Genomic DNA, 12072 nt, shown 5'->3' with positions numbered 1-12072 from the left:
CTAGCATTCTCAAGCTTGCAGAAGAGGGTTCGAGACTAAACCCAATCCATCAACTTACCCGATAAGATTTCCCCAACAATTTTGAGGACCCATGTATTCTGTTTTTTTTTGTTGGGGCTTGAAAACGAATGATCGCTACAAGGGTCAAGAGGGTCGAAGAGATCAAATTGTTTTGTCAGAGGACACCAAATGCCATGCCGTGCCAGACCAATGATACCATATCCCAAAAGTCCTCCTTCCTTCCTCATGGATTACCTAGACCTCCGGACTTGGATGTGTCCAGTTGTGCCATCACATACCAATTTATCCAAACCTCGGTATCTGCTCTCGCACTACTCTACGAGGGAGTAGACGGAGAAGATGATAGAAGCATGTGCAAATGTAATATTCCCTCCCGTGCCTGATCCGCAGTTACAGACTCAAAGTAGCGATTTGGAATATCTTTAAACAGAATCCACACATTTGGCTGGTTCGACAAACCCCCTGAGTTAGAAATTCGGCTATCATCTCGAAAGATATCCACTTCACCGCGAATCTTTGTTTGCCACTCATCAATTTTGGGTCTGGCCATGTGGAGCTTACATGCTATCAAACTTTGATGGCAAATGATCCAAGAAAGAACCATTCCATACGTGTTTCACCAACGCTACCACGCATGGAGGTGGCTTCAAGCTGGCGTTTGCAGCTTGTGTCGAGTTTACAGAGTATGCCGATATTACAGCCTGCTATATATGGCATCTCTCATGTCGAGGATTCAAACATTTGTCGCATTGGTAAATTTTTGAAAGGCTGGCGACATTCGTTCGACAGATCGTATGGTGTAGATTCTTGGAAGTCGATTCGATCAAATTGCACGTGCTAAATTAGCAAGTGCGGTTAAGAGATGCATCTCAAAGTAAACCTCAAGATCTTCAAGTCACATAATAAGTCTTCACATGATCCAATAAGTAGACATACAATTCTTGAAATTCTACCCAAGATTCATCAAAGGTATTTTTTTCAATTTGCGAAGGAGGGGGCCTGTAATTGCACAATTCTACAATATTTTGAAACGCCCATTCCCATGCATTCATTCCCAATGTGGTGTTTGTACAACAAGTAGTCTTGCTACGAGGCTGACATTGCGCCAAATAATCTTCATTATCATATCTATTTTGGCCACTTCTTCCATCCACGACCATGACCTCTCTGCGATATTCATTAGTAGCCGAACATTAATTGGGGTCAATATGGGAAGACAAACCTCTTTCCATGTCTGTATCATCTGTGGCATCTCCAACATAGCCTTTCTTCTCTTCTCCAATCTGTTGCAAACCGTGAATTAGTAGATGTATCAAAAGATGCAAGATCAAAGCTTCGACCAGTCCATCAAATGCGACAACTAAACATACCTCGACTTCAATGTTCTCTCGGATTCCTTTCCCTTGACTCTCTGTCCAACACCAGTACCCTTCACCCTCAGTCCATTCTCCATCCTCTTGCGTAATTTCTCCTCCGTACTCTTCACAGAAAGAGGTAAAAGTTCCTCTACTCCATGTTGCCTGGCAAGTTTGCACAATTCCGCTTGTCGTCTGAGAGAAAACACTGGATCATGCCATTTCCCAGTAACCGGGTGCTTATGAGGCCTGAATGGCGATGTCGCCTCTGTAATTGCTGGGTGTGTAGGTTGATCCAAAATTTCCTCCGTCTTCAAGGTAGCCTTGCTAACAGCTTCTGATGCCGCCGCATCTGAAGTTGTGTTGACAGCGTTGGCCTGCGGGAGAATGGCTTGAGGTGGATAACGGGCGAAAAATCTCTGCAGCTGCGGTGGCAGCGATTGCGCAAGCTTCACATATTGAACGGGCTTCAGCATCTTGATTGTCGCAAAAGGCTGAGATTTCGAGATGTTGTTGATGTCGAAATAAAATTCATGATTGGTGATTATGTAAGCTGAAGTCTTTTGGTTGCCTCGACTCTTCAGCCTTGTCTCCAATATCCAATCTTCAAAGTTATTTTGTATTGCGCCAACTCTTTCGCAGGTTTTAATCCTCGGAAATCTGTACAGCTTTAGATAGATTTTATCTAATTTTGAGAAATCTATTCTACCTCTCATACTTTCAATTATGGCTTCGAATGGATATTCAAATGGCACTGATGCAGTACCGCCGCCCCCGAGCGATAACGATGGAAGACCACCATCCCCTCCACCTCCACCTCCAGATTCATTCGTTCCTCCACCACCTCCAAGCTCATTAGCTCCTCCTCCTCCTCCTTCCAGTGATCTTCCACCACCTCCTCCCTCCGAGTTACAGCCTCCTCCCCCAGAACCCAAAAAGAAGAAGGGCTGGGGAGCTCCAAAACCAGGTCCACTGAGCATCGAAGATATTTTGAAGAAGAAGAAAGAGGCAGATGAGGCTGCAGCTAAGGTATGCAACATCCCCTTTCACATGAAGCTGGCAGCCATGTTCACAATGCATGTCTAGTATTTCCTGGGACCAATACTGATTATATGAAATCACAGCCTAAATTTCTGTCAAAAGCTGCTCGAGAGAAACTGGCTCTTGAGAAAAGAGCAAAAGAGGTCGAAGAACAGAAGCGTAAACGTGAGGCGGAACAGGATAACCGGATATCTGTAGGAGGTGTCAATGGAAATGGAAACAGATATGGATCTGCTACGAATGGCCGAGATGGTTATGAACGATCATATCAGCAGGAAAATGGGCGTCGAGATTCCTCTTTTGTGCCCACTGGACCTCGAGCCATGCGGAATAGTCAACAAAGTCGAACTTCCAGTGATAAGCCGAACGATATGGAGCCACCGCCAAAATCAGCTAAACCGGCTGCTGCAGCTACGGGTAAAGCTTCGGTAGCTGGCGAGAAACGACCTGCGAACGCGGAAGATCTTCAAGCTGCTCTGATAAGAACGCGATATATGGGTGCCGAAACAAATCAATCAACGTTCTCCGCGAAGAAGAAACGTAGAAGGACGACAGAGAAGAAGTTCAACTTTGAGTGGAATGCCGAGGAGGATACTAGCCCAGATTATAACCCTATTTACCAAAACCGCGCGGAAGCAGGTCTATATGGTCGAGGTAGACTGGCTGGGTTTGCTGAAGACGAAGGAGCAACTCTGAAATATGCGAAGGCTTTAGAAGAACGAGATGCGGAGGCTGGAGGCGCGCGTGCAAGAGAAATTGTGGAAATGGAGAGGCGGAGGAAAGAAGATGCCGGCAGGAACTCACTTGACAAACACTGGAGTGAGAAGAAATTGGAACACATGCGAGAACGAGATTGGCGTATTTTCAAGGAAGATTTCAATATCAGTACAAAAGGAGGAGCGATTCCAAACCCCATGCGGAATTGGTCAGAATCCAAGCTACCAAAACGTCTTCTGGACGTTATCCATCAAGTTGGTTACGACGAGCCCTCAGCGGTACAAAGAGCCGCTATCCCTATAGCATTACAAGCAAGAGATTTGATCGGTGTTGCTGTTACTGGTTCGGGTAAAACCGCGGCCTTCTTGCTGCCATTACTGGTCTACATTTCCGAACTGCCTCCACTGAACGAATTTACGAAGAACGATGGACCGTACGCTATTATTCTCGCGCCTACCCGTGAATTGGCACAACAAATTGAAGTCGAAGCCAAGAAGTTTGCAACACCCCTTGGATTCACTTGTGTTAGTATCGTTGGTGGTCATTCTTTGGAAGAGCAATCTTACAATCTTCGTAACGGTGCTGAGATCATCATTGCGACACCCGGTCGTCTAGTTGATTGTATTGAACGAAGAGTTCTCGTCCTTGGGCAATGTTGTTATATCATCATGGACGAAGCAGATCGTATGATTGATCTAGGATTCGAAGAATCTGTGAACAAAATCTTGGATGCCCTTCCAGTCAGTAACGAAAAGCCAGATACAGACGATGCAGAAGATGCCCAAGCGATGAGTAGGCATCTGGGAGGCAAGGACCGTTATCGTCAAACTATGATGTACACAGCCACTATGCCTCCAGCAGTCGAAAAAATCGCCAAAAAGTATCTTCGTCGTCCTGCAATTGTCACTATTGGTAATATTGGTGAGGCCGTTGAGACCGTCGAACAGCGCGTTGAATTTGTTTCCGGCGAGGATAAACGCAAGAAGCGTCTCAATGAAATTCTTGCCTCGGGTGAATTCGTACCTCCTATCATCGTCTTCGTTAACATTAAGCGTAACTGCGATGCTGTGGCTCGTGATATCAAACATATGGGCTTCACCTCTGTTACACTACACGGTTCCAAAACTCAAGAGCAGCGTGAAGCAGCTCTGGCATCTGTGCGTTCTGGCGCTACTAATGTGCTCGTTGCAACTGATTTGGCGGGTCGTGGTATTGATGTGCCGGATGTATCATTGGTAGTGAACTTTAACATGGCGACGAATATTGAGAGTTATACCCATCGTATTGGTAGAACGGGAAGAGCAGGGAAGAGTGGTGTGGCGATTACATTCTTGGGCAACGAGGATAGCGATACGATGTATGATTTGAAGCAGATGTTGACAAAGAGCAGCATTAGTAAGGTTCCGGAGGAGTTGAGGAAGCATGAGGCGGCACAGCAGAAGAGTCAAAGGGGACAGGGTATGAAGAAGATTGAGGAGGGTGGGTTTGGTGGGAAAGGAGGCGGTGGGGGTTGGTAGTCCAGCAAAGAGATATGGACAATGACACTTTCGGAAGTATCTTAATATCGAGATTTCGTTCAGCATCACCAATTATATCATATCATATCAGATATTCATTAGATATCCCAATCGAAAATCCAATTCAACATCACAAGTCTCATTATATCATCTCTACCTCGCATCTCCCCAGAATACAATCACAGTACTCAATCTTCTCCCCTCGCCATCCCATAGACTCTTGCAAGGTATCACTCCTTTACCCTCCCACCCTGCACTTAAAAGTTTATTCACATCGACAAGCGATGTATCCACATAAACCAAATGAATCAACCCGCGATTACTATAGTCATCTTTAAGATCATCAGACGCAGGAATAGCATCATAAGGGAAAGTAAGAACAGTATGACGCGTAGAAGAAGTCGTGAGCGAATTGTCGCGGTGCTCATGCGTCTCTATATTATTTACCTGATGTGAAGATCGTTAGTTATTTATTGTATTATTATTTCTTCAGCAGGCAAGAATAAATAAAAGAAAACAGAGAAGAAAGAGAAAAAGAAGAAAACAAACATCGATAGGACCATCACATACGCCCACATGCGCATGCCATTCTACCTCGCTTCCGCGAGGCAGGGAATCCACCTCCGCGGTCCAGAAAGGTGGGATCGTAGGGGCATCCGTTTGCAGGATATCGTGGGCGGGATATGCGGTTGTCGTGTGTTCGGTTGATAGGGGGGCGGTGTTGGAGTAGCGGAACTTTTCTTCCCAGAGATCGCGCGGTTCGGCGTCGGAATCGTGGTCGGAATCTTGGGGTGGGAGGGCGTGGATGTGTTTCCAGGCTTGGTAGGCGATTTTTGAGAGGATGGATGCGGAGGAGGGGGAGGGGGAAGAGGTGGGAATGTAGATGCAGGCGCTGGTGAACCATTTGATGGATGTGGCGTCTGCGATGCGGAGGAGATGTTGGAGGGAGAGAATGGTGGACATGTGGAAGGGGAGTGAGGATGAGGGTGATGAGGTGGGGAGAAGCATATTGTGGGGGATGAGAGGGATTTGCCCGGCGATGGTGAGGGTTTGGGAGGAGGAGAGCGACGAGGGGAGTGAACTGGCTTGGGAGTATGGTCCGATGTTGGCGGGGGCCCAGTAAGAACGCGATTGTACGTGTAGAGCTTTGCGGGGCGACGAGGTAGCTGAGGGAATATGCAGTGTGAGATGAATTATTAGAGATGTGTTTAGGGGCATCGAGGACCCGCAAGAGATGGTTACGCGAGATGGTGGATTGGGATGAGGGAAGAGAGTGCCGTAGATCTATAGATGTGTCAGATATGTATGTTGGGGAGGCATCAAGCTGTATTTGGAAGTACCTTGTTGATTGTTGTAAAATCTTCCATTGAGCGTAGCATAATCATGGTCGAAACGATGTCGGTGGTTTTCAACGATGCTTGATTAAGTCGCGCTTTTATGGATTCCACAACACTTTTGGCTTCGTCTAATATCGATGAACAGGGGGCACTTTCTGGTATAATTGTCCAATGTATCATGTTGCCGCCTTCGATGCCGTTATTACTCGAAGGTTTGAGCTCCCACGTTGGCGATGCCAATGATCCGCTACCCGGTGTGCTTGACGTGGAAAGGTCGTAGGAATGATCATTTTTGTCCAACGCAGATAGGATTTCCGAAGATCTCTGGTCAAGCAGTGCTGGTACCCTACACGAGATTTCCTTGCTCTCAATGCTTTCTTTATCCACTAAAGAAGCCTTACTTATCTGTATCCATGCAGATCCTCCACCTTCTCTCACGATCCTCGTGTCTTCTGTCTCCACTAGTATTCTCTTTTTGAATAACCAACTCGGTCCATCCACAACCAGAGTTTCAAACTCTCCGCCCTCACCTAACACAGCTCCATCACCATCAATACTGAATCTTTTCATGGCTCTCTCCACTCTCCGCATCCCCTTCTCACTCGCAACATTTTCCCACAAAAAACTCTCATCGAGTCCACCACTTGCCACCTTGATAATCCTCGCATCCAATCCCACGGCTTGCATATCTTGTAGAAGAGAAATCTGCATACCAGGTGGAAGAATCGGATACTGCCACAAGAACGAAAGAGGCACGAGTCCCAATCGTATTGCCACAGATTCCACGCGTGTTCGTTGATATGTAGATAGTATTGCACCTGTACTAAGAGCATTTGCTTCGGGATGCGCATCTTTAATTCTTTGTAACAAAGGAACCAAAGACTCCGTCTCATCCCCATCCGTGTTATTCTTCTTTTCTACCCATTCTTCGGCACCAGAACTCGTGAGATCCGCATGATCATAACTTGTCCCCGTTTGAACAGCACTGCCAACAATAGCCTGTCGGTATAATGGAATACCAAGAGCCTCTTCATACAATGGTATAATGGTATGCCCTACAGTCTGATACATAAAACTATTAAGGTCATTTTCATCCTTGTGAATACCATCGCTTTCTTCCGTTTGTGGCTCCGTGAGAGGTGGGTGAAGATTTCCTAGAGCGACGATTTTATGTCCATGCTGAATGCAATGTAATATTGAGAAGAAACTGTCCTTTCCACCTGATACCAAGGCTATCACGTTGAGAGATTCGGACATGACTCTATCTGTTTTAGGACGGTAGTGTGGGATTTTAGATTTTGCTCGCGAGAACAATGTGGGTAAATGAAAATTTAGACGGTATTAGAGTTTATGTTGGGACGCACTCGACTTTTTGTTCGTATCATTATTTCAAAATACGAAGTTCTGAATTTTGGCTCTTAATGAGTGCAATCAAGCCGATTCAAACATTCAAACATATCAAATGTTCACATCAATTCGGACACTCAAATCACTTGGTCTGAAGGTTTGAAGGGCACATGCCTCAGGCATTCTAGATACCACTCTGCTGCAAAGCGGTCTATCACGACCGTTGAGGTCACTTGGGTCACTTGGGTCACAATTTCATGATGGGAGAATAGTTTTATGTTTATGACATGTATTTATTTTATTGTATTTGTAGTCTGTTGGTATATCTCAACATTCTGGCCAGCACAAGGCAAGACCCAAGAGCTACGCAAGTAATTCTGAAGAGAAAATTGCAAAGCAAAAGATCAGAGACGGTCGCCCGCTTTCCATCCACAGCTCCACTGATATTTATTACAACGAATGTAAGAAAATAATTTCCCTTGCTTCCCATCATCAAAGTACACGCTTTGAAAGGTTGTTGTACCTTAGACCATCCATCATCACGCTAAACCGACGACAAATACAAAGTTGAATAAAGTAAAGTAAAGTACAAGAATGGTGAAAAAAGTGTGCAAAATAGCAACACATACACGGGACAGTGACTTTTGTGTTTCAAGCAATCCTCCCAAATCATCATGACAGCGTCAATGTAACCTTTATCCCTAATGTCCAACACATAACAAGCAATTCGCAAGCCCAAATATGAAGTGTTGTGTTTAATTTTTGTGTTCGTAAGTTTCGTAAACGGCGTACTCCAGCCAATCAAGTATTCGTACACCGACATTTACTCGGATCTCTTGCGCTTCTTGCGGGATTGGCTATCGGACTCACTATCGGTACCGCTGCTTTCACTGCCAGATGCACCCGCGGCTGCAGTAAAGAGTGCGGAGCCAAGGGCTCTGATTTGCTCTCCGTCGCTGCCAGATTCCATGTCGCCAGGAACCTCGCCATCTTCCAATACGCCCATGACAATAGCACCACTTCCGTGAGTGCGGGAGTGTTGAGATAAGTTGTCGCTGCGGGAGAACTTCTTACCGCACTCGTGGCACTCGAATGGCTTTTCTTGAGTGTGGAGGGATCTGTAATGGCGTTTCAAGTGTTCTTGTCTGCGGAAACGTCTGTTGCAAAGCTTGCAGTGGAAGGTCTTGGAAGGGTCCTCAGTCAAGGATTGCTTGCGACCGCGACGGTTGACTGGTGCTTGATGAGTGTTGGCAGCGTCTGATCCTGATGAACCCATCATGTTGTTGCTTTCTGAAGAACCGGATTGACTTGGTGCGGTGGATGTTTGTTGGTGGTCGGCAGAAGTCTCTTGTGGCTGAGCGCCCGATAAGTTATTCATTGGGACAGTGAATTTGCGGGATCGGACCATAGAATCAAATTCCGAGCTATCTTCGTCGCAATGAACGATCTTTGACTTCTTGGTACGTTTTTCCTTCTTGGGTTCGGCTTCAGAGCCTGAAGCAGGTGGGCTTGGAAGGCAGGCAACTGCAAATCTTTCGGTCTCGAGATCCTCAAAATCTTCAAAATCGTCCTCACTGATGAATGTCTCTGATTCAGGGGAAACGAGATCAGATATAGTGCGTTGTCTCTTGTTACCAAAGAATTGAACGTTATCGGTAGAAGGGAAATTCACAAGACCGTTAACAAATTCGTCTTCAGAATCGAGCTCGGAAATGTGATCAAAAGTAGGAAGACTGTGGTTGGATGTTGTGGTTGTTGTGAAATCAAAGGTATTCGCACGTGTTTCGATTTTGGCGAATGCGTCACTACCCCCTAACATATATTGATGTTCTTCTTCTTCAGCTGCACAGAGGGTTGGTAAAGTGGAGAATTCGCGACCCGAAGTCAAAATTGGGTTTGAAGTCGGAGGTAAAATTGAGGAACCAACTGTGAGATTTCTTGGATCGCAGAAGTCGAAGTCGGATTGTTCAGAGGTGACGGAGCGAGGATAAGGGGAAGGAGAAGGTGAAAGCGAAGGGCAAGAAGTGGCAGACAGGAGTTCATTAGCGTGCGAGCTAAGCGAATTTGGGTGGATGAACACTGAAAATTGGTAGCCTCGTCAGTAAATTATCTCAATAATTATTATGATTGCATCAAAATTTTGAAAACATTAATGTTAACAATTTTTAGGCGAATTGACAAATGGATAATCGCAATTCATTGTCGTTATCCATTCTCAAACAATTCCAAAGACGGTGAGGGTAAAAATTGAAGTAGCATACCTGGTGTCATAGGTGGAGACCCGCAACGAGCCCATTCACCGGCAAGATTCTCCGATTGAACCTCACCTTCACATCCTTCCTTAACACCCTCGAAACTCTCAGCACCAAAAAATACACTGTTAACTGGAGTGGGTAGAATGTCACAGCTCGACGGACTGCTCATGACACTGCAAGATGCTGAAAGTGGTGGAGTTGCTGGGTAATAATACATGTCGTGCTCGTTTTCCGAATCTAAGATCAGTCTTGGGGAATGGTCTTGAATCAATATGGTGGGTTTTTGATACATTGGGCGTGGGGAGGACATTGGTGTCATGTGTCCAAGGTATCCAGAGTTGAAGATCTTCTGCTGCATTGGAGGCTGCGAAGACGACGAGTTTGGTCTGGAGTACATTGGTGTCGATGGGAGGGTTTGAGCGTGTTGGTGATACATAGGCATATGCATATGGCTTGGTTGTTGAGAGAAGTGACCATGTTGACGGTTGTCTGATTTTGGGTCTGGGTTGTAGTAGAAAAATGGGGATTGTCCCATTGCTTGTGCGTAAGAGTCCATGGTGAGTATCCCTTGGTTTCTCGGCTGGTCTGCAAGACGTCAGTTTGCATTCCTCGGACCCTGTATCCAAGCACAACGTACCGATTTGAATTCTAGTTAGGATGGTTTGGTAGATTAAGGTACTTTGTTGGCAGACCACGTTGGTCAAGATGTCGATGCTAAATCAAGTAATACAAGGCTTCGCAAGTAATGAATGAGGGGCGGACAACAGCTGCAGGGAGATCTGTCTAATAATGGCAATGTTGGAGTAACTGATTATACATAGGCTCGTCAAGCGGAAGGATTGATTGATGTCGACACAATGGTTCAGTGCAATATAGTAGATTATCGAAGTGCGAGATAACAGAACAAGAGCAATAGCAGAATGCCAAAGGAAGGTACAGAAGAAGTTCGAGGAGGCTTGTAATATAAAAAAGCGCAAGTCGAAGATGTTCCAAAAAGATTGAGTTACAAAAAGGAAACCGTTAGTCGGTATAAGAAGAATATGGTAGCGATGAGGGAAACCTAGACAAGATGAACAAACGAAAGGTGGTGACGGGGACCCTGCAAATAAAGTAAAGATCTCGAAAGATCAACGAGAGTGATAGAGGGTAAGATAGGCAGTGCGACCGAAAGGCCAAGTCTCAGGCGAAGGCATGGGAAACGGGTGGGCCAGGAACAAGAAAGCAATGAGTGGGTGAGATGGGTGTGGATGTGGTGAGTCGGCGTCCAGGACCCTGTCTGGGGGAACCGGCAGCGATTGAGATGGGATGGACGAATAGATTGATGGAGTAGCATGGAAATTTCTAAATCTAGTACGATTGTGGATTCGGAATCCTAGCATTTTCGTGTTCGACGCTATTGCTCTTTGAGAAAGTGATGATTCTCCGGGAACTTTTTGATTTTCTGGACTAATACACGGATTCTAGTAGATTAGTGGCCATAGTGGATTCATTCTGGTGGCTCGGGTGGTACTGTACTATGCCAGGTATGAGAGGAAGTGGAGAGAGTCGAGGAGATATATTACTGAACATGGAATAGAATAGTCTAATAAGTCTACACATCCACGCAATACTAGGGTCCTTGTACGGACAGTTTATTTGTCCTGGGTATTGAAAGGACATGGAGGAAGAGGCGGTCATGAATGGCTCAAGGGAAGAGAAGGGAAGGTCTAATACGTTGCAGGTCAATGACCAATAATCATTAGTTATTGACTTGAGCATTCAAATGAATATCAAGCCACTCTTTTTTATTATTTCATTATTCGATTTTATTATAATTATGATTGTGATTGTGATTGTGATGATTATTTATTTTATCCCATTTTCCTTTTCTTTCTCCCTCGCTAGCCACTCCTCATACTTTTTTCCCGCATTCAAAAGCGGCGAGAAGGTCAAGAAGCGCACGACCGTCGAGCATTGTGCATGCATGCATAAGCCCGAATGATAGACTAAAGTAGAGTGGGAGCGTGGTAACTTGTAAGGTATCATAATCATAATCATATCATAGCATTATGTGTTATGTATTATCCATACGAGTGAATATATACGACACAGCACACTATGAGAAACGGCTAGGTTGGTGGCTTCGTTGAGAAAATGGACCTGGAGTCCTGGACGAGTACGAGTTGCGAGTTACGAGTTACAAACAAGTCACCCGTCAGTTACAGGTTACCGGTTACAAGTTACAAGCTACGAGTATCTTATTTGCGAAATACTGCGTCACTGTTTCCTTCAGATTACGAGGTAGCTGCTATTTGCGTTGTTTCTGAGGTCATACAATAACGTTCAAGTACGTAGGTATGCAACAACAACATGTACCTATCTAGCTAGCTAGTAGAACTCACGCAGAAGTTCGAGGATCAAAGTTTGAAGTTTGAAGTTTGAAGTCTGAAGTTTGAAGTTTGAAGTTCGAAATTCGAAATTCAAAGTTTAGACAGCTAGTACC

General features: G+C 45.3%; 4 protein-coding genes across 4 annotated transcripts; 1 reads left to right on the top strand and 3 right to left on the bottom strand.

The window, feature by feature from the left end:
* Positions 1–1149: 1149 nt before the first annotated feature.
* On the bottom strand, positions 1150–1852 carry Bfra_000690 (putative diphthamide biosynthesis protein 4 protein; the record flags this gene model as incomplete). The annotated part of the gene is made up of 3 exons (XM_037331134.1): positions 1150–1188; positions 1244–1304; positions 1392–1852. 3 exons carry the CDS (start codon positions 1850–1852, stop codon positions 1150–1152), a joined length of 561 nt encoding a protein of 186 aa, XP_037197467.1.
* Positions 1853–2102: 250 nt separating this feature from the next.
* On the top strand, positions 2103–4651 carry Bfra_000689 (putative pre-mrna-splicing atp-dependent rna helicase prp28 protein; the record flags this gene model as incomplete). Its single annotated transcript, XM_037331133.1, has 2 exons — positions 2103–2405; positions 2501–4651. 2 exons carry the CDS (start codon positions 2103–2105, stop codon positions 4649–4651), a joined length of 2454 nt encoding a protein of 817 aa, XP_037197466.1.
* Positions 4652–4804: 153 nt separating this feature from the next.
* On the bottom strand, positions 4805–7245 carry Bfra_000688 (putative meiotically up-regulated 71 protein; the record flags this gene model as incomplete). The annotated part of the gene is made up of 3 exons (XM_037331132.1): positions 4805–5098; positions 5222–5935; positions 5992–7245. The coding sequence occupies 3 exons, from the start codon at positions 7243–7245 to the stop codon at positions 4805–4807; spliced, it is 2262 nt and encodes a 753-aa protein (XP_037197465.1).
* A 913-nt stretch (positions 7246–8158) lies between these two features.
* On the bottom strand, positions 8159–10146 carry Bfra_000687 (putative cutinase g-box binding protein; the record flags this gene model as incomplete). The annotated part of the gene is made up of 2 exons (XM_037331131.1): positions 8159–9414; positions 9597–10146. 2 exons carry the CDS (start codon positions 10144–10146, stop codon positions 8159–8161), a joined length of 1806 nt encoding a protein of 601 aa, XP_037197464.1.
* Between the last annotated feature and the right edge of the window lie 1926 nt (positions 10147–12072).

The sequence above is a fragment of the Botrytis fragariae genome, assembly GCF_013461495.1.
Source record: "Botrytis fragariae strain BVB16 chromosome Unknown tig00000001, whole genome shotgun sequence".
NCBI classification, from domain to species: domain Eukaryota; kingdom Fungi; phylum Ascomycota; class Leotiomycetes; order Helotiales; family Sclerotiniaceae; genus Botrytis; species Botrytis fragariae.
This window is presented reverse-complemented; position numbering and strand designations above follow the sequence as displayed.